This window comes from Lates calcarifer, linkage group LG2 (genome assembly GCF_001640805.2).
Source record: "Lates calcarifer isolate ASB-BC8 linkage group LG2, TLL_Latcal_v3, whole genome shotgun sequence".
In the NCBI taxonomy this organism is placed as follows: domain Eukaryota; kingdom Metazoa; phylum Chordata; class Actinopteri; family Centropomidae; genus Lates; species Lates calcarifer.
Genome location: NC_066834.1, coordinates 19,175,379 through 19,197,738, shown reverse-complemented (window position 1 = coordinate 19,197,738; position 22,360 = coordinate 19,175,379). Strand labels below are relative to the sequence as shown.

Here is a 22,360-nt window from a genome sequence, read left to right as displayed (position 1 = left end):
AATGTGACCATATGTGCTGCCATTAGCAGCTTTGGGGTTCTTCGTTGCCATGTTACTTTAGGACCTCACAACACTGAACATCTTCTAACATTTCTGGATGGTCTACGGGTTGCTTTTCTCAGACATGCGCAGAGAGGCCATGAGCAGGCAGAGCATCCTGTTTATGTTGTCATCTGGGACAATGTGAGCTTTCACCATGGTCCAAGAATATGTGAATAGTTTTAACAGGAACCATTGTTTAATAAATGTTTGCCCTCCACCATCACTTTCTAAACCCTATAGAAGAATGTTGATGCTGAGGCAGAATGAATGATTGACATGGCTTACTGAAGAATCATGTAGTGCAGTTTTTTAAATTTTGTTCTGCAGGGTTTCTTGTTTACATCTAAGTTTTCATAAGTGCATGAATGTGAACATATCCTAGAGTAAATACAGATTTTTTTCCTGCTATGCCCAGGGTACAGTGTTTTGCATTTAGTCATGTAGTGTCTAATGATTGCTGAGTTGTGTTTACGCATTAGCTGGCTTTGTGTGTTGTCTGATGGCAGTGTTTGGTTTTGATTAAAATTAAGATTTATTTTATTTATTTATTTTTTAATTATTTGATTTTGCAAGACAAGTTAGGTTTTGTGAGGTGGCTAAGTAATACACTCTCCACCTGGTGGAGTGCTACCTAGTTTTACTATACTGTACACAGTGTTACTGTGCATGTGTGTATGTGTGGTCTATGTATTACTCATGCTGTGGAGACCTAATTTTGTTTACACTTTCACAATATGCGGACAAAAATCAAGTCTCCATAACATAAGTAATTTTAAGAAGAGGACATGCTTGAAGGTAAGGGTAATGGTTAGGCAAGTGGTAGTTATGGTTCAGGTTAGAGTAAGACTCCAGGAAATGTCCAAAAGTCAATGTAATGTTCACCAAAGTCAGACAAGACTGTATGTGTGTGCCTGTGTCTTTGCCACTTCCTGTTTTCTTGATTCTACTTAGAAACTTGAGCAGACTTGTTGGTTATCATTCTTGTGTTACGGAGCTTGCAGTCAATTTGCCTCTCAAACTGAAGTCCAGAGGATGAGTGACTGTGTGGAGGAAGGGGAAGACACAGCAGAGCCTCCAGTATCCAGCAGTCTGTCTATTGAGAGTGACTGGTCCAGACTTAAGAAGTGAACCTGGACCCTCAAACACACAGTAAGAGATTCCTACAACTGTTAACCTCCAGACAATTGGCAACGAGGGGTGATTAATAAGTTTGTGGCCTAAGTTGAGGCAGATGATTTAATTAGCTCTAGCTTGGTGTTATTTACTGTATACTCTCTCTGTGTGTGTGTGTGTGTGTGTGTGTGTGTTTGTTTGTGTTTCTTCCTGTTCCCTTGGTCTTAGTCTTACTTTGAAACTTGTACAGACTTGTTGATTATGATTCTTGTGTTTCTGAGCTCACTGTCACTGTTACTGCTTTACCTCTCAGACTGCCCGAAGTCCAGTCTCCAATATCTCGACTTAGTCTTAGATAGGCTTTATTGTCATTCAGACACATAAACTGGACACATTTCATGACTGACTTGACTGAGGTTGGATGTTTGTTGTTTCTTTTCCGTATTTTAGAGCTAATGAGAGACCAGTCATCAACAGATGTAAACTGGACACATTTAATGACTGACTGACACAACCGTGTTTTTGGATGTTAGTGTGTTGTTTCCATCCTTCAGTACAGTGTGTGGTGTTAGATGGTGATGTGGCTGCAGGATATCAGTTGAGAGTTTCCAAAGTGACTCTGGCAAAATAGAATTTATCACTAATTGATGTGATGTGAATAAAAACCTGTTTGTGTTTGCAGAGGTCAGTACCACACGCTGAGAGCAGAGTCTCCAGTATCCAGCTGTCTGTCTATGGAGAGTGACCAGTCCAAAGAACAATCTTCAGTCTTCAGAAATGAGCCTGGAACCTCAGACAGAAAGAAGAAAAAGAAGGAGAAGAAGAGGAGGAAGGATGTCATAATCGCCAAGTATGTTTGGTGTATGCACAGGAATTTGACCTTTGCATTTAACCCAACTGTGAGCACTGCATTAGTGCTGTATGTTTAAATACACACTTATTTCAATCAAGTACCTGTTCGAATTTTCACAAAGTTTATTTGTTAATGTGTATAATGACAAATCATTGTGACAATCAGAAGTCAGCAAAATAATGTGGTATTGATGTACAATTTTGCTAAAACAATGCAATGCAACAAAACAAAAACATTAATACAACTATTATATACAGGATCAAAACCGGGACAACTGAATGTGGATTATTAGATATTAGATTGCTCTCATCTAAATCCTTAAGTCAATTATTTGATAACTGCTCATCATATTGACTTGTTCTTTTTGTTCTTTTCTTTTATATACAGTCTATGAGACAAACGTGCAGTGCATGGTCACATGACTATCTGATGTGCAAACTTGTTTGTGCTGTGGTTTGCCAAATGCTGGGCATTTTTTCTAAGGTGTCACATGCCCCATCGACCACGACCTCCATCTTTGTCAGCCAGTTTTATTCTCTTACTCACTGCAGAAGAAGTGCTAGTTACTTTGACTGCTCTGTGTGCATCCTTTCCCACGTCACTCATGCTGCAGCTTTCACTGAACAACTCTTCAGCTTGAGATTTCACCACCTCTGCTGCCCCACACAGTGTTATTTTTCGTTCCAGGTTCAAATCATGGTCCCCGATAGCCTCTCTCTCGTAGATCATTATCTAGAATTACACACCACCACTCTGTCCTTTTTTCAATGAGTCTGTAAACCGTCCAAATTCACACTTGGCTGCTTGTTGCTTCTGCCTGTCACTTTGGTCACATATTGATTGATTACCTTTCCCATTTTATCACTCCTCTCACCAATGCACTCCTCTGGCAAAAGCAAAAGCCTTTTATTCAGATGGCTGTTTCATGATGAAATTCATAAAGCCATGAACACATACATGTTAAAAAAGAGCTGAGTAACAACCTACACATAGCAGCACAGACAGCCTCCTTCAGGGTATAACCCTCGGCACAGTTTCCCCTTAAGATAATTACAGAGCCTGAGCAGAAAGAAAATTAACTTGCAGGTTAAAAGTGTCAATATAGAATTTATCACTAATTGATGTGATGTAAATAAAAACCTGTTTGTGTTTGCAGAGGTCAGTACCACACGCTGAGAGCAGAGTCTCCAGTATCCAGCTGTCTGTCTATGAAGAGTGACCAGTCCAAAGAACAATCTCTATACTTCAGAAATGAGCCTGGAACCTCAGATACAGAGTAAGAGATAGTTTCTATTCTAAACTGACCTGAAGATAACTCAGTTATCAGACATTTTTGAGCGAAACCAGGGTTGGTGTGAAATATATTCATAAAAAATGACCAGACAAAGAGCACAATGCTATGCTGAATTTAAACGTAGAAGTCACACAACTTTTACTGTTGTCTCTAACTTTCTGATCTTCTCGACATTCTTAATCAAATCTGTATATTTCTTCACAGGAATCAACACAACATTGTGTTTAAAAAGAGGCACTGCTTGTTTCTAATCCAACCAGATAGCCAAGTACTTGATAACTGCTCATCATATTGACTTGTTCTTTTTGTTCTTTTCTTTTATATACAGTCTATGAGACAAACGTGCAGTGCATGGTCACATGACTATCTGATGTGCAAACTTGTTTGTGCTGTGGTTTGCCAAATGCTGGGCATTTTTTCTAAGATGTCACATGCCCCATCGACCACGACCTCCATCTTTGTCAGCCAGTTTTATTCTCTTACTCACTGCAGAAGAAGTGCTAGTTACTTTGACTGCTCTGTGTGCATCCTTTCCCACGTCACTCATGCTGCAGCTTTCACTGAACAACTCTTCAGCTTGAGATTTCACCACCTCTGCTGCCCCACACAGTGTTATTTTTCGTTCCAGGTTCAAATCATGGTCCCCGATAGCCTCTCTCTCGTAGATCATTATCTAGAATTACACACCACCACTCTGTCCTTTTTTCAATGAGTCTGTAAACCGTCCAAATTCACACTTTGCTGCTTGTTGCTTCTGCCTGTCACTTTGGTCACATATTGATTGATTACCTTTCCCATTTTATCACTCCTCTCACCAATGCACTCCTCTGGCAAAAGCAAAAGCCTTTTATTCAGATGGCTGTTTCATGATGAAATTCATAAAGCCATGAACACATACATGTTAAAAAAGAGCTGAGTAACAACCTACACATAGCAGCACAGACAGCCTCCTTCAGGGTATAACCCTCGGCACAGTTTCCCCTTAAGATAATTACAGAGCCTGAGCAGAAAGAAAATTAACTTGCAGGTTAAAAGTGTCAATATAGAATTTATCACTAATTGATGTGATGTAAATAAAAACCTGTTTGTGTTTGCAGAGGTCAGTACCACACGCTGAGAGCAGAGTCTCCAGTATCCAGCTGTCTGTCTATGAAGAGTGACCAGTCCAAAGAACAATCTCTATACTTCAGAAATGAGCCTGGAACCTCAGATACAGAGTAAGAGATAGTTTCTATTCTAAACTGACCTGAAGATAACTCAGTTATCAGACATTTTTGAGCGAAACCAGGGTTGGTGTGAAATATATTCATAAAAAATGACCAGACAAAGAGCACAATGCTATGCTGAATTTAAACGTAGAAGTCACACAACTTTTACTGTTGTCTCTAACTTTCTGATCTTCTCGACATTCTTAATCAAATCTGTATATTTCTTCACAGGAATCAACACAACATTGTGTTTAAAAAGAGGCACTGCTTGTTTCTAATCCAACCAGATAGCCAAGTACTTGATAACTGCTCATCATATTGACTTGTTCTTTTTGTTCTTTTCTTTTATATACAGTCTATGAGACAAACGTGCAGTGCATGGTCACATGACTATCTGATGTGCAAACTTGTTTGTGCTGTGGTTTGCCAAATGCTGGGCATTTTTTCTAAGATGTCACATGCCCCATCGACCACGACCTCCATCTTTGTCAGCCAGTTTTATTCTCTTACTCACTGCAGAAGAAGTGCTAGTTACTTTGACTGCTCTGTGTGCATCCTTTCCCACGTCACTCATGCTGCAGCTTTCACTGAACAACTCTTCAGCTTGAGATTTCACCACCTCTGCTGCCCCACACAGTGTTATTTTTCGTTCCAGGTTCAAATCATGGTCCCCGATAGCCTCTCTCTCGTAGATCATTATCTAGAATTACACACCACCACTCTGTCCTTTTTTCAATGAGTCTGTAAACCGTCCAAATTCACACTTGGCTGCTTGTTGCTTCTGCCTGTCACTTTGGTCACATATTGATTGATTGCCTTTCCCATTTTCTGTACATGTGAAAAAATGTGTGCCTCTTGAACGTCACGTTTCTTTAAGGTACACAGTACATCTCAAACTTTTAGCTTTATCTTGTCCTCATCAGCATCAAAAGAGAAGTTATTATAAACTTCCAGCACTGCATCACTCACAACATACAAGAACACCACCTTCATTTTTTCACTCTTCTCTCCAGCGCTGTTTCTTCCTGTTCCCTTGGTCTTAGTCTTACTTTGAAACTTGTACAGACTTGTTGATTATGATTCTTGTGTTTCTGAGCTCACTGTCACTGTTACTGCTTTACCTCTCAGACTGCCCGAAGTCCAGTCTCCAATATCTAGTGTGTTTGTGAGGAATTACTGGTTCAAAGGAAATCCTCTAAGCTTCAGTGATGAGCCTGGACCCTCAGACAGAAAGTAAAAGAACTGCTACAAACCTGTGAACCTCTAATCTGTCGACTATAACAGTGTTTAGTGTGTTGACATCACTGTCTGTATCAGCTGCTGTAGTGTTGGCAGAAAATAAGTTCTTCCTGGTTCCTCTGGAATCAGTGTATTAATACTGACTCTTGAGGTTGGATGTTTGTTGTTTCTTTTCCGTATTTTAGAGCTAATGAGAGACCAGTCATCAACGGATGTAAACTGGACACATTTCATGACTGACTGACACAACCGTGTTTTTGGATGTTAGTGTGTTGTTTCCATCCTTCAGTACAGTGTGTGGTGTTAGATGGTGATGTGGCTGCAGGATATCAGTTGAGAGTTTCCTAAGTGACTCTGGCAAAATAGAATTTATCACTAATTGATGTGATGTAAATAAAAACCTGTTTGTGTTTGCAGAGGTCAGTACCACACGCTGAGAGCAGAGTCTCCAGTATCCAGCTGTCTGTCTATGAAGAGTGACCAGTCCAAAGAACAATCTCTATACTTCAGAAATGAGCCTGGAACCTCAGATACAGAGTAAGAGATAGTTTCTGTTCTAAACTGACCTGAAGATAACTCAGTTATCAGACATTTTTGAGCGAAACCAGGGTTGGTGTGAAATATATTCATAAAAAATGACCAGACAAAGAGCACAATGCTATGCTGAATTTAAACGTAGAAGTCACACAACTTTTACTGTTGTCTCTAACTTTCTGATCTTCTCGACATTCTTAATCAAATCTGTATATTTCTTCACAGGAATCAACACAACATTGTGTTTAAAAAGAGGCACTGCTTGTTTCTAATCCAACCAGATAGCCAGAAGTACTGGTAACATGTGACTTTAATTTCAACCCCTGATACTATACTGATACAGTTAATGACTGTACTAATAATAAAATCTAGAGGATTTTTCATTTGGGATTTGTTGAAAAGCATGTAATTTGTCTTACCATGATTTTGTTAAAGCTTAAGTTTCAAGGAATTTTGAATAATCAGAAAGTCTCAGAATAGACAAGATCCAATGCACTCCTCTGGCAAAAGCAAAAGCCTTTTATTCAGATGGCTGTTTCATGATGAAATTCATAAAGCCATGAACACATACATGTTAAAAAAGAGCTGAGTAACAACCTACACATAGCAGCACAGACAGCCTCCTTCAGGGTATAACCCTCGGCACAGTTTCCCCTTAAGATAATTACAGAGCCTGAGCAGAAAGAAAATTAACTTGCAGGTTAAAAGTGTCAATATAGAATTTATCACTAATTGATGTGATGTAAATAAAAACCTGTTTGTGTTTGCAGAGGTCAGTACCACACGCTGAGAGCAGAGTCTCCAGTATCCAGCTGTCTGTCTATGAAGAGTGACCAGTCCAAAGAACAATCTCTATACTTCAGAAATGAGCCTGGAACCTCAGATACAGAGTAAGAGATAGTTTCTATTCTAAACTGACCTGAAGATAACTCAGTTATCAGACATTTTTGAGCGAAACCAGGGTTGGTGTGAAATATATTCATAAAAAATGACCAGACAAAGAGCACAATGCTATGCTGAATTTAAACGTAGAAGTCACACAACTTTTACTGTTGTCTCTAACTTTCTGATCTTCTCGACATTCTTAATCAAATCTGTATATTTCTTCACAGGAATCAACACAACATTGTGTTTAAAAAGAGGCACTGCTTGTTTCTAATCCAACCAGATAGCCAAGTACTTGATAACTGCTCATCATATTGACTTGTTCTTTTTGTTCTTTTCTTTTATATACAGTCTATGAGACAAACGTGCAGTGCATGGTCACATGACTATCTGATGTGCAAACTTGTTTGTGCTGTGGTTTGCCAAATGCTGGGCATTTTTTCTAAGATGTCACATGCCCCATCGACCACGACCTCCATCTTTGTCAGCCAGTTTTATTCTCTTACTCACTGCAGAAGAAGTGCTAGTTACTTTGACTGCTCTGTGTGCATCCTTTCCCACGTCACTCATGCTGCAGCTTTCACTGAACAACTCTTCAGCTTGAGATTTCACCACCTCTGCTGCCCCACACAGTGTTATTTTTCGTTCCAGGTTCAAATCATGGTCCCCGATAGCCTCTCTCTCGTAGATCATTATCTAGAATTACACACCACCACTCTGTCCTTTTTTCAATGAGTCTGTAAACCGTCCAAATTCACACTTGGCTGCTTGTTGCTTCTGCCTGTCACTTTGGTCACATATTGATTGATTGCCTTTCCCATTTTCTGTACATGTGAAAAAATGTGTGCCTCTTGAACGTCACGTTTCTTTAAGGTACACAGTACATCTCAAACTTTTAGCTTTATCTTGTCCTCATCAGCATCAAAAGAGAAGTTATTATAAACTTCCAGCACTGCATCACTCACAACATACAAGAACACCACCTTCATTTTTTCACTCTTCTCTCCAGCGCTGTTTCTTCCTGTTCCCTTGGTCTTAGTCTTACTTTGAAACTTGTACAGACTTGTTGATTATGATTCTTGTGTTTCTGAGCTCACTGTCACTGTTACTGCTTTACCTCTCAGACTGCCCGAAGTCCAGTCTCCAATATCTAGTGTGTTTGTGAGGAATTACTGGTTCAAAGGAAATCCTCTAAGCTTCAGTGATGAGCCTGGACCCTCAGACAGAAAGTAAAAGAACTGCTACAAACCTGTGAACCTCTAATCTGTCGACTATAACAGTGTTTAGTGTGTTGACATCACTGTCTGTATCAGCTGCTGTAGTGTTGGCAGAAAATAAGTTCTTCCTGGTTCCTCTGGAATCAGTGTATTAATACTGACTCTTGAGGTTGGATGTTTGTTGTTTCTTTTCCGTATTTTAGAGCTAATGAGAGACCAGTCATCAACGGATGTAAACTGGACACATTTCATGACTGACTGACACAACCGTGTTTTTGGATGTTAGTGTGTTGTTTCCATCCTTCAGTACAGTGTGTGGTGTTAGATGGTGATGTGGCTGCAGGATATCAGTTGAGAGTTTCCTAAGTGACTCTGGCAAAATAGAATTTATCACTAATTGATGTGATGTGAATAAAAACCTGTTTGTGTTTGCAGAGGTCAGTACCACACGCTGAGAGCAGAGTCTCCAGTATCCAGCTGTCTGTCTATGAAGAGTGACCAGTCCAAAGAACAATCTCTATACTTCAGAAATGAGCCTGGAACCTCAGACAGAAAGAAGAAAAAGAAGGAGAAGAAGAGGAGGAAGGATGTCGTAATCGCCAAGTATGTTTGGTGTATGCACAGGAATTTGACCTTTGCATTTAACCCAACTGTGAGCACTGCATTAGTGCTGTATGTTTAAATGCACACTTATTTCACTCAAGTACCTGTTCAGGCAAATTTTCACAAAGTTTATTTGTTAATGTGTATAATGACAAATCATTGCGACAATCAAGGTTCAATCAGGTTCAAATCATGGTCCCCGATAGCCTCTCTCTCGTAGATCATTATCTAGAATTACACACCACCACTCTGTCCTTTTTTCAATGAGTCTGTAAACCGTCCAAATTCACACTTTGCTGCTTGTTGCTTCTGCCTGTCACTTTGGTCACATATTGATTGATTACCTTTCCCATTTTATCACTCCTCTCACCAGTGCCGATTGCAGCCAGGTACAACACAAGCAGCGTCTTGTCCAACTTTCAGCCACATTACATGTCAAATGTCTATCTGTTGAGCTACAAATAAGAATAAGCAAATCACTATTTGCTCTTATAATTATTCAGAACAGGTATAAATGGATGCCAAAGAACAGGCTGACAAAGAAGTAGTAGGAAAAAAAAGTGACCTCTGTTATGTGGTGATATTTTGGATTCAAACTTAGCAACAATGAGCAGGAAGAGGCATTGTGTAAAACATACAAAATGAATGTTGCCGCATCACTCGACAAATTTGCATCTGCAAAGAGAAAAGTATAATGAATGCATGACAGTAAAACTCCTGACCAGTAAAGAGACAGTTGAATTAAGCCAGTCTGTAAGCCAGACAAAACATAATTACAGATGTGTTTGCGAGAGTTATAGCATCACAATGTGGTGATGGGCTGAATAATACACATTAAACCTATAACTAGCCCAAGAAAACCAACCAGGTGGGATGCTGCTTGGTTTTATTTACTGCATACTCTCTCTCTCTCTCTCTCTCTCTCTCTCTCTCTCTCTCTCTCTCTCTCTCTGTGTGTGTGTGTGTGTGTGTTTCTTCCTGTTCCCTTGGTCTTAGTCTTACTTTGAAACTTGTACAGACTTGTTGATTATGATTCTTGTGTTTCTGAGCTCACTGTCACTGTTACTGCTTTACCTCTCAGACTGCCCGAAGTCCAGTCTCCAATATCTAGTGTGTTTGTGAGGAATTACTGGTTCAAAGGAAATCCTCTAAGCTTCAGTGATGAGCCTGGACCCTCAGACAGAAAGTAAAAGAACTGCTACAAACCTGTGAACCTCTAATCTGTCGACTATAACAGTGTTTAGTGTGTTGACATCACTGTCTGTATCAGCTGCTGTAGTGTTGGCAGAAAATAAGTTCTTCCTGGTTCCTCTGGAATCAGTGTATTAATACTGACTCTTGAGGTTGGATGTTTGTTGTTTCTTTTCCGTATTTTAGAGCTAATGAGAGACCAGTCATCAACGGATGTAAACTGGACACATTTCATGACTGACTGACACAACCGTGTTTTTGGATGTTAGTGTGTTGTTTCCATCCTTCAGTACAGTGTGTGGTGTTAGATGGTGATGTGGCTGCAGGATATCAGTTGAGAGTTTCCTAAGTGACTCTGGCAAAATAGAATTTATCACTAATTGATGTGATGTGAATAAAAACCTGTTTGTGTTTGCAGAGGTCAGTACCACACGCTGAGAGCAGAGTCTCCAGTATCCAGCTGTCTGTCTATGAAGAGTGACCAGTCCAAAGAACAATCTCTATACTTCAGAAATGAGCCTGGAACCTCAGACAGAAAGAAGAAAAAGAAGGAGAAGAAGAGGAGGAAGGATGTCGTAATCGCCAAGTATGTTTGGTGTATGCACAGGAATTTGACCTTTGCATTTAACCCAACTGTGAGCACTGCATTAGTGCTGTATGTTTAAATGCACACTTATTTCACTCAAGTACCTGTTCAGGCAAATTTTCACAAAGTTTATTTGTTAATGTGTATAATGACAAATCATTGCGACAATCAAGGTTCAATCAGGTTCAAATCATGGTCCCCGATAGCCTCTCTCTCGTAGATCATTATCTAGAATTACACACCACCACTCTGTCCTTTTTTCAATGAGTCTGTAAACCGTCCAAATTCACACTTTGCTGCTTGTTGCTTCTGCCTGTCACTTTGGTCACATATTGATTGATTACCTTTCCCATTTTATCACTCCTCTCACCAGTGCCGATTGCAGCCAGGTACAACACAAGCAGCGTCTTGTCCAACTTTCAGCCACATTACATGTCAAATGTCTATCTGTTGAGCTACAAATAAGAATAAGCAAATCACTATTTGCTCTTATAATTATTCAGAACAGGTATAAATGGATGCCAAAGAACAGGCTGACAAAGAAGTAGTAGGAAAAAAAAGTGACCTCTGTTATGTGGTGATATTTTGGATTCAAACTTAGCAACAATGAGCAGGAAGAGGCATTGTGTAAAACATACAAAATGAATGTTGCCGCATCACTCGACAAATTTGCATCTGCAAAGAGAAAAGTATAATGAATGCATGACAGTAAAACTCCTGACCAGTAAAGAGACAGTTGAATTAAGCCAGTCTGTAAGCCAGACAAAACATAATTACAGATGTGTTTGCGAGAGTTATAGCATCACAATGTGGTGATGGGCTGAATAATACACATTAAACCTATAACTAGCCCAAGAAAACCAACCAGGTGGGATGCTGCTTGGTTTTATTTACTGCATACTCTCTCTCTCTCTCTCTCTCTCTCTCTCTCTCTCTCTCTCTCTCTCTCTCTCTCTCTCTCTCTCTCTGTGTGTGTGTGTGTGTGTGTTTCTTCCTGTTCCCTTGGTCTTAGTCTTACTTTGAAACTTGTACAGACTTGTTGATTATGATTCTTGTGTTTCTGAGCTCACTGTCACTGTTACTGCTTTACCTCTCAGACTGCCCGAAGTCCAGTCTCCAATATCTCGACTTAGTCTTAGATAGGCTTTATTGTCATTCAGACACATAAACTGGACACATTTCATGACTGACTGACACAACCGTGTTTTTGGATGTTAGTGTGTTGTTTCCATCCTTCAGTACAGTGTGTGGTGTTAGATGGTGATGTGGCTGCAGGATATCAGTTGAGAGTTTCCTAAGTGACTCTGGCAAAATAGAATTTATCACTAATTGATGTGATGTGAATAAAAACCTGTTTGTGTTTGCAGAGGTCAGTACCACACGCTGAGAGCAGAGTCTCCAGTATCCAGCTGTCTGTCTATGAAGAGTGACCAGTCCAAAGAACAATCTCTATACTTCAGAAATGAGCCTGGAACCTCAGATACAGAGTAAGAGATAGTTTCTATTCTAAACTGACCTGAAGATAACTCAGTTATCAGACATTTTTGAGCGAAACCAGGGTTGGTGTGAAATATATTCATAAAAAATGACCAGACAAAGAGCACAATGCTATGCTGAATTTAAACGTAGAAGTCACACAACTTTTACTGTTGTCTCTAACTTTCTGATCTTCTTCTTGATGTGATGTAAATAAAAACCTGTTTGTGTTTGCAGAGGTCAGTACCACACGCTGAGAGCAGAGTCTCCAGTATCCAGCTGTCTGTCTATGAAGAGTGACCAGTCCAAAGAACAATCTCTATACTTCAGAAATGAGCCTGGAACCTCAGACAGAGAGAAGAAGAAGAAGGAGAAGAAGGAGAGGAGCACAGATCTTTTATTTGTCAAGTATGTTTTTACATGCACAGGAAATTGACCTTTGCATCTGTGAGCACTGAACACTCACACACCTGAAGTACTGAATCAACACCCTTTACTCATATTAATTCTCATATTCCTCAAAGCTCATGCTAAGGAGAAGGGGTCGCAGTGAGTTTCCACTCTCATTTGAAAGCCTTACTCTTAGTCTTTCACACCCAAGCTGGAAAATGCAAATACCAGTTCCACTAGTTATTATATCCACCTGCCCCTTAATCTGAATTTTTGTGTTTAGAACTTTTTATCTGAGTTAGTGCTTTGTACAGATTACATAATTCTAGTATGTGATTTAAACATTCATGGAGATGTTGGCAGTGACTTTGTTCTGCATTTAATTCACTAATGGACTCAACTGTGAATGAAGCCACAAGATAAGTGTTTGTATGGAGGTAAAGGAGGACACAGCAGAGTCTCCAGTATCCAGCTGTCTGTTCGCTTCCCATGGTATGGTATATCTACCCTATCTTCTCATAGAGAATACAATGACAGTCCACAACTACTGGTTGCATTTTGCCAGTAAGATAACTGTAAGCCAGTTACACACATTTGTGTCAAAACCAACTGAGCTGAGTTTATCCAAAACAATAGTATGATACACTACGTCAAATCCTTCAGACAAATCAATTAACCTGGCAATACAACACTGCTTAATATCAATGAACAGACTATACAATTTACTACCTTACATGCTGCTGTAAAATAGTTAAACGCAATGCTCAGATAGAAAGTAGTGCATTTTATTACTAATAAGCTTTTCTCACATTTTAGCCAAGCTAAAGTAAGAGTTTGAGGATTGGGCCATAGTTATTTGGATTGTTGGTGTCATCTTCTTTATGCAGAGGCAGTATATGTGCTGCTTTCCACAATGTCAGAATATTCCCTGATATAAGTTACAAGATACAAATTTATCTAAGGCAGTTCGATGAGCAGACAAGGCAGAAAATGTCCCATTATAGGCACGGAGCTGGACAGCCTGACATCTGTGGCAGACCCATAGGTGCTGAGTGGGCTCCTGTTAATCATGGATAATCCACTACATGGGGGGACATGACGGGACATGACATTAATGTCAACTGTTCTGTAATGCGCTACACACTGCACACCATGCACCTTAATCTGGACATTCTGATTTGCACTGGACTTTTAAGATGTCACTGTGTATCTATCTATCTATCTTTAATTCGAAAGAAATGTCTTCGCAGAAAGAAGAAGAACAAGAAGGATGTTTCTGTGGAGGAACAGCCGTCCTGCTGTGCTTTGTGTCAGGACGTCCTCAAGGACCCAGTCTCTACCAGCTGTGGACACTGGTTCTGCAGACAGTGCATCACCTCATCAGGAGACTCCCTCTGTCCTCATTGTGGACAAGGACCCAGAACAAGACCTGGACTGCAGAAAGCCAGTCACACCAGTACACCTGTACAAAGTAAGACAATACATCTGTCTGCTCATGTCATCATTTCTGAAAACAGGACTTGATATTTATGATGTTATTTGTTACATGATACAACACTGGTATTTAAACATATATATAATACATGCGATGTATGTAACTAATTAAAATAAACAGCAGATTCTCAGATTTTTTTTCTTTAGTCTCACATTGTTTCTTCTCTTTCAGCAGATAGTGGTCTGCAGGAGGTTTTAGATGAACATAAGATCAGTCTGAGGAGGAGATGTGAATGTGTGACTGAAGGAACCGATGAAAAAGGAGGTCAAATCCTTCTCAACAGAATCTACACTGAGCTCTACATCACAGAAGGACAGAGTGAAGAGGTTAATACCCAACATGAGGTTAGGCAGCTTGAGACGATTTCCAAGATGAAGACCCACCATGACGCTCCAATCAGGTTCCATGACATCTTTAAAGCCTTACCTGATCAACAGAGTCAGATCAGAGTCGTTCTGACAAACGGTGTCGCTGGAGTTGGGAAAACCTTCACAGTGCAGAAGTTCACTCTAGACTGGGCAGAAAGTTTGCAAAACCAAGATGTCAGTCTGCTGGTTCTGCTTTCATTCAGGGAACTGAACCTGATCAGAGATGAGCAGTACAGTCTTCTCATGCTGCTTCACATTTTCCATCCAACATTACAGAAAGTCACAGCAGAGAAGCTGGCTGTCTGTAAAGTTTTGTTTATCTTTGACGGCCTGGATGAAAGCAGACTTTCATTGGATTTCAACAACACCAAGGTTGTGTCTGATGTCACACAGAAGTCATCAGTCAACGAGCTGCTGACAAACCTCATCCAGGGGAATCTGCTTCCCTCTGCCTTCATCTGGATAACATCCCGACCTGCAGCAGCCAATCAGATCCCTACTTCATGTGTTGACAGGGTAACAGAAGTACGAGGCTTCACTGACCCACAGAAGGACGAGTACTTCAGGAAGAGATTCAGTGATGAAGAGCTGTCCAGAAGAACCATCTCACACATTAAGGCATCCAGGAGCCTTCATATCATGTGTCAAATCCCAGTCTTCTGCTGGATCACTGCTACAGTTCTGGAGCACATATTGACTACAGAGCAGAGAGGAGAGCTGCCCAAGACCCTGACTGGCCTGTACTCACACTTCCTGCTGGTCCAGACAAAGAAGAAGAGGGTAAAGTATGGTGAGGGACATGAGAAGAGTCCACAGGATCTGACAGAGGCTGACAGAGAAGTTCTCCTGAAGCTGGGGAGGCTGGCGTTTGAACATCTGGAAAAAGGAAACATCATGTTCTACCAAGAAGACCTGGAGCAGTGTGGTCTTAATGTCACAGAGGCCTTGGTGTACTCAGGAATTTGTACAGAGATCTTCAAAAGAAAGTATGTGATTTTGCAGAAAGCAGTCTTCTGCTTTGTTCATCTGAGTATTCAGGAGTTTCTGGCTGCAATCTACATGTTAGACTGTTACACCAGTAGGAAGACAGAGATACTGGAGGGCTTCCTGGAGAAAGACTACAAACTCTTTGACGCAAACCCTAAACAATGGAAAGGAAACAGGGATAGCTATGACACATCTCTGGATATCCTGCTGAGGTGGGCCATGGAGAAGTCCCTCAACAGTAAAAATGGTCACCTGGACCTGTTTGTTCGCTTCCTCCATGGCCTCTCTCTAGAGTCCAACCAAATACTTTTAGGAGGCTTGTTGGATCAGACAGACAACAGTCCAGAAATTGTCCAGAAAGCCATCAACAACCTGAAGGAGATGAATATTTCTAACATTTCTCCTGACAGAAGCATCAACATCTTCCACTGTCTGGTCGAGATGAATGACCACTCAGTATATCAGGAGATCCAGGAGTTCCTGAAGTCAGAGACCAGATCAAAGAGACTCTCTGTGTTCCACTGCTCAGCTCTGGCCTACATGCTGCAGATGTCAGAGGAGGTTCTGGATGAATTGGACCTGAAGAAATACAATACATCAGTGGAGGGGCGACAGAGACTGATCCCTGCTGTGAGGAACTGCAGAAAGGCTCTGTAAGTCCAGACATGATCAATACCATTACCTGTGCTGCTCAAGTAAAAACAACACAGTGAAAATAATATAAAAACTGTCTTGTTGTGAGGCAACACTGCACCCTGCTGACCCCCAGCATGTCTAATTTGATATTTATCTTCTAATTACAGACTTGACCGAGGTCAACAAATGTTATGAATCTGTGTTGGCATGAATAGGTGTATAAATATTCTGGTGACATTTGGATGATGTCTGTAGAAGGCAGATATTATGATGATCCACAATAATAAGAATCACAAAGTCACTTCTAATTCTAGAGAAAAGCTCATTGATTTGGACATATCTGATTGCGTTATAAATGATTTTATCTAAATATTTTATTCTTTATTCAGAATGAACGACTGCAATTTGTCAGAGATAAGCTGTACTTCTCTGGTCTCAATTCTGAAGTCCAACCCTTCCCATCTGAGAGAACTGGAACTGAGTGGAAATGACCTGCATGATTCGGGAGTGGAAGAGTTGTGTGGGTTTCTGAGGAGCCCAGACTGTAAACTGGAGACTCTGAGGTTGGACATCATTTTTTAGTTCTGTGCTAAAATTAATATGATGTGAAATTTGTATTGACACTAAACTTCAGACATAAGGCTGATATTATGGAATCACTAGTGGAGCTGGCACAGTTTAAAAGGTGAAGTCACCATGTCTTTATTGAAGCAGCAACATGTCATCCTGTGGACTGTGTAAACTTTTACATTCTAAACCTTCTTCAGCTCTGAACATGTTATGAAACATTGAATGGTTTAAACCAAGAATTTTGCTTTTTAAAGTTATGTTCTCTGTTATTCAGATTGAAGTCCTGCAGTTTGTCAGAGATCAGCTGTTCCTTTCTGGCCTCAGCTCTGAAGTCTAACCCCTCCCACATGAGAGTGCTGGATCTGAGTGGAAACTACCTTAAGGATTCAGGAGTGAAAGAGCTGTGTGATTTTCTGAAGAGTCCAGACTGTAGTCTGGAGACCCTGAGGTCAGACACCATTTTTCAGTTTTGTGCTAAGATTAATAAGATGTGAAATTTCATACATAAGGGATTTGAAGTGTATTATGCAACACTGAATGATTTTGAGCATAAACATTTATTTCCAAAGTTTTATTATTTATTCTGATTGGTGAACTGTAGTTTGTCAGAGATCAACTGTGCTTCTCTGGACTCGGCTCTGAAGTTCAGCTTCTCCTGTCTGAGAGTGCTAGAGCTGAGTGGAAATGATCTAAAGGATTCAGGAGTGAAGGAGCTGTGTGGGTTTCTGAGGAGTCCAGACTGTAAACTGAAGACTCTGAGGTCTGTTCACAGATTGACTGTTACTATATCTTTAATCCAAACTGAACCTAATTTATTCTTTAATTATTCATGCATAACTTAATCATTCTGCTAATTTTAGGGAAACGCTAAATGATGAAAACATAATTGATTGGATTATGTTGGATTTTATCTACATGTTTTATTCTTCATTCAGATTGAATGACTGTAGTTTGTCGGAGACCAACTGTGCTTCTCTGGCCTCAGCTCTGAAGTCCAACCCTTCCCATCTGAGAGAGCTGGAGCTAAGAGGAAACAAGCTGCAGGATTCAGGAGTGGAAGAGCTGTGTGTTTTTTTGAGGACTCCAGACTGTAGACTTGAGGCTCTGAGGTCAGTTCAGTTCAGTCTGTCTGTTACTGCTGTATATCTTATATCTTTAATCCACAACTAAACCTAATTTATCCCCATACATAACTTAAAACCATTCTTCTTGAATTAATTAATTAGTTTAAATTGTGCTATTTTATATTGAACATATTTTCAGTTTTTCTTAACAATTTTAGTTGTTAGTTAATGTTTTACATTTTTATCACAAAAATGTTCAAAAGATCCTCAGAACTAATATTTGTACAAATAAATTGAAATACACTTGCTGAAGAAAAAAAAATCAACCTTGTAAGTTAATTTCAGTGAACTGTCATGACTCATGTTAAAGGCACCAACAATTAATATAACAGATATTATTATTATTATTATTATTATTATTATTATGACACTCTACTACTTTTAGAGAATATCTTATTGACTTAGACATATCTGATTGCAATATATATGATTTTATCCGCATTATTTATTCTTCATTCAGACTGAGTCGCTGTGGTTTATCAGAGACCAACTGTGCTTCTCTGGCCTCAGCTCTTAAGTCCAACCCCTCACATCTGAGAGAACTGGAGCTGACAAAAAGCAATGTGCAGGATCCAGGAGTGAAGGAGCTGTGTGGTTTTTTGGAGAGTCCAGACTGTCGACTGGAGATTCTGAAGTCAGACACCATTTTTTTGTTTTGTGTTGAGATTATTATGTGAAAAAAGACAAATTTATTTCAATTCATGTTTCCAACTCATTCATTCATTCATTATCTATACCGCTTACCTGCGAAGGGTCGCATGGGGGGCTGGAGCCTATCCCAGCTGACAATGGGCGAGAGGCACGGTACACCCTGTACAGATCGCCAGTCCATCGCAGCTCCAACACATACAGACAAACAACCATTCGCACTCACATTCACACCTATGGGCAATTTAGAGTCACTGATTAATCTAACGTGCATATTCTCAAACCAGAACCTTCATGCTGTGAGGTGACAGTGCTGACCACTGCTCCACCATGCCACTCTGTTTTCAACTTTGACTTTAAAATGAAAATTCTGTTCACTTGTCCCCCAGTGTTCATCCTGGCATAGTTGTTATCTCTGAAAACTTGAGGATCTTTAACAGAATCTCTGATAAATTTAGCTGCACAATATGAATTTGTATACATAGAGCCACTGGTGGTGCAGGCAGATTTTAAAAGGTCACTACATCTTGGCAGCACAGTGGTGCAGTGGTTAGCATTGTTGCCTCACAGCAAGAACGTTAAGGGTTCGTCTGGAGCTTTTCTGTGTAGAGTTTTCATTTTCTAAACCTCCAGCTCTGAACAGATTATGAAACACTGAATTGTTTAAAGCCGGAACTTTCTTCTCTAAAGTTACATGTTTTATTCTTTATTCAGATTGAGGTCCTGCAGTTTGTCAGAGATCAGTTGTGCTTCTTTGGCCTCAGCTCTGAAGTCCAACCCCTCCCACCTGAGAAGCCTGGAGCTGAGTGAAAACAGCTTGAAGGATTCAGACCTGAAGGAGCTGTCTGAGCTTGTGAAGAGTCCACACTGTAGACTGGAGAGACTGGGGTCAGTGACGTGTTGGTGTCAGTCCATGCAGGATTGTATTAAACACAGTATCAAAGCAAAGTTACAATGTTCCCTGTAAACCTCCAGTCTTCTTTGTGGCCACTTTCCTGGATGAATCTGTGAGAGAAGAGTAATGACAGGCTTCAGGATTGGACAGAGAGATGGAGAGAGAGAGAGAGAGAGAGAGAGAGAGAGGGCAGTCAGCCATTCAGATCAGCCAGAAGCTTGTTGTGATTATGTGTTTGAGCTGATGTGAAGATGACTGTTGTTGTGTGCATGTCTACAGGATGTAAAGCTGAATCACAGCTGACAGCCTCACAAGATAGAAACCATTTGTTCTTTCATTTCAGCACTGAAGAGTTGATTAGTTTCATCTTTGTCACAGCTCTAACATCACTCTGAATGAAGCCTGCAAATCACTGGCTCTTATTTTACAGAACCATCATTACATTTTATAACCATGTGATCTTAAATCAGACCAGGACTGCTGTTACTCAAGTCCAGCAATCACATCTGTACATCTGTCCATTTGGTAAATATTTTCAGAGACATCCTCCATGTTCATATATCAGGTATATTTCACAAGCAGAAAAGACATTTATCAACATACAGAGACTCTCTTCTTTATTAACAGAGAGGGTGTGCTTTAGTGATGCTTGCATCACTGACTGCATCACTGTTGTGCTCAGATGACATTAAAGGACACCCTTGAGTGTAACATTGCAATTATACAACTATTACCAACAAAGTAAAATGTATATGGCGGAGTAATATTTTTAGTGATGAGTAAGGTGTGCTGTCATGCTGATTTGAGCACATTCTAAATGTCTTGTTGTCCAATCAGATTGCTTGGTCGGAACTACTTGTTGTATAATGCGACATCAGTTCACATGTAACAACAGTAAATCTGTCACTAAACTGTTTGGGCAGTAATGAAGTGCTCTCAGTAGTTTATTTCCACTTTAAGATGAGAGCTACAGAGCTGTTCCACTTTTGGTCTGAACAGGACTGAAGTCCCTGCTGCTCTTTATACTGGATGTGCTGCTTCATTCACTGACAGCTGATGAGGTGAGTCTCTGTAAATGCTGATTTATCTAATCTGTGGTCTGTCTTCTTCTGTCAACAGCTGGAAGTGGTGAAGAGAGTGAGACTGAAGAGGACAATGTGTGTGTTGAGAGAAGATGAGCTGTGTCTTGATGACCTAGAAGATGAAGCAGCAGCAGCAACTGGTGTGTAGCAAAGCTCTGACTCGGTGATCTTTCTACTCACTAATATTTGGTTTCAGAACCTTTGACAACAATGACAGCCTCTAAATGTTTCTTGTAGCCTTCTAGAAACTTCTTGCACCTGTCTGTTGGTAGTTTGTGCCACTCCTCCATTGCCTTCAAGCTCTTTTAGGTTTTCAGGAGTACTTTTGTAGGGGAAGATTTCAGCATTCTTCAAAGGTTTTCAATGGGATTGAGTTCAGGACTCATTTCTGGCCATCTTTTCCCTTCCAGTCATTCATTTGTGCTGCTAGATCTATGCTTTGTGTCATTGTCGTGCTCAAAGACCCAAAATCTTTGCTTCAAAAAAAAAAAAAAAAAGTTTTCTGACACAAGAGAACACAATTCCTACAATCCATATCCACCTTTGCAGGCTTCTCTCATTGAGTTTTTTCTTGATGCCACATCCAGTCTCTTTTGACTGAAACTGATAACATTATGTATAACTGTTGAAACTGTTGAAACAGTGATTTCTAGATTTTCTGTGATTGTCTTGTAGCCTTCAGAATTGTTATGTTTTTGATGATAGCACTTCATTGCTATTAGACAGCTATTGTCTTCACCATTGTGAAAAAGAAACTGGAAATACTTAGCCACTTTTTATGCAGTAAATCATCATTCATGTGAATACTGAAAATTAAACACAGGTTTGTTGTATTTTGTTTTGTTTGAACTCATTTAAATTCTTCTTTAAATTCTTCAAAATCTTAAGGGTGCCAAATATTAATGTCCAGTGGATATTTTATGTCTGTATCTTTTATTTCACTATATGAAAGCATTTCTTTACTAGGACTACGTGATTTAGTAAAAGCTTCGTTCATTTGTTGTTTTTTTCCTTATTTCATATTAATGATTATATTTTGTCACAGATGGTGCTATTTGTATTTTTATGTGAGGATGCAGCAGCCTAATGTATCATTCTTCTTAATGTTGGGTTATATGATGTTTGTTTGATGTTTTTATTTTGTTTGATGTTTTTATTTTCATAGAGAACAGAAGTGATCAATAGCAATGACATAGTTCAGTGTTTCTCAACCGAATGTGGTACAAGCACCAAGCAGCACATTTAGTTTATTTTAATGCCAACAGAAGTGCAAAGTTTCTCATGCTTCAATTTTCGTAGAGTCGATAAAAGTTCAAAATTTTAATTTAGCTTAAATAGTTTAGGTTAATTGAAAAACAATATTTATATGTGTCCTCATTTTTTAATCATGTTTTTGAGGGTTTTTTCTATATTTGGCAGATGTCAGTATAGACAGACAAAAAAATGAGGAGAGCAAGGAGAATGTCATGTGATGAAGATGGTGGTTAGTATCTTACCACTAGACCACACCACACCACCACAGGGACAGGACTGGAGTCTGAGGCTGGCTTTCATAAAAAGAGAATAAAGAGAAAAAAACTGCTCTGTTTTTAGCTAAAATCTTGTTTGTGTTTGTGTCATCTTTCATTCAGATGGAAAATTTATCCGTATGTGCATAAAAATTCATGTACATGTTGTTGATACAGTTTAACACACACATTAAACACAGGCAAAGTCCAGAGTCCACACACAACCTTTTGTTATTTTATGATTTATTTAACTAACTAATTGTTAAGAAAACAATCCCACAAAATGAATCCTTTAGCCACCTCTATTGATTGGTCAAAGACCCTTCTGGCACATGTTGGTCCTACACACCCACCTGCTGTATGTAAACCTGAGCTGCTTTGTAGTTCCTCACTAACAGTCAGATTAAACTAATACA

At 39.8% G+C, this 22,360-nt stretch overlaps 1 protein-coding gene across 50 annotated transcripts; it reads left to right on the top strand.

Moving 5' to 3' along the window:
- Positions 1 to 741: 741 nt before the first annotated feature.
- Positions 742 to 22,035, top strand: LOC108897687 (protein NLRC3-like). 50 transcript variants are annotated; one of them, XM_051076446.1, is made up of 20 exons: positions 742 to 837; positions 1,067 to 1,191; positions 1,838 to 2,005; positions 3,165 to 3,284; positions 4,400 to 4,519; positions 6,167 to 6,286; positions 7,054 to 7,173; positions 8,821 to 8,988; positions 10,598 to 10,765; positions 12,133 to 12,252; positions 12,479 to 12,649; positions 13,882 to 14,102; positions 14,298 to 16,134; positions 16,507 to 16,680; positions 16,962 to 17,135; positions 17,289 to 17,447; positions 17,623 to 17,796; positions 18,272 to 18,445; positions 19,174 to 19,347; positions 20,474 to 22,035. In XM_051076446.1, exons 3-20 carry the CDS (start codon positions 1,890 to 1,892, stop codon positions 20,484 to 20,486), a joined length of 4,323 nt encoding a protein of 1,440 aa, XP_050932403.1. In that variant the 5' UTR covers positions 742 to 837; positions 1,067 to 1,191; positions 1,838 to 1,889; the 3' UTR covers positions 20,487 to 22,035. The 50 variants fall into 50 exon arrangements, with proteins under 50 accessions (XP_050932403.1, XP_050932405.1, XP_050932402.1 ...); XM_051076448.1 differs by having other exon boundaries at positions 994 to 1,191; positions 14,301 to 16,134; XM_051076445.1 differs by having other exon boundaries at positions 994 to 1,191.
- The last annotated feature ends 325 nt before the right edge of the window (positions 22,036 to 22,360 follow it).

What these genes read in the sequence shown, in the direction of transcription:
- LOC108897687 (XM_051076446.1), top strand. Translation starts at nt 1,890, where the DNA reads ATGGAGAGTGACCAGTCCAAAGAACAATCTTCAGTCTTCAGAAATGAG. An exon ending in CCTGGAACCTCAGATACAGA is followed by an intron (nt 7,174 to 8,820) that starts GTAAGAGATAGT and finishes TTGTGTTTGCAG; the next exon opens with AGGTCAGTACCACACGCTGA. An exon ending in AAGGATGTCGTAATCGCCAA is followed by an intron (nt 10,766 to 12,132) that starts GTATGTTTGGTG and finishes TTGTGTTTGCAG; the next exon opens with AGGTCAGTACCACACGCTGA.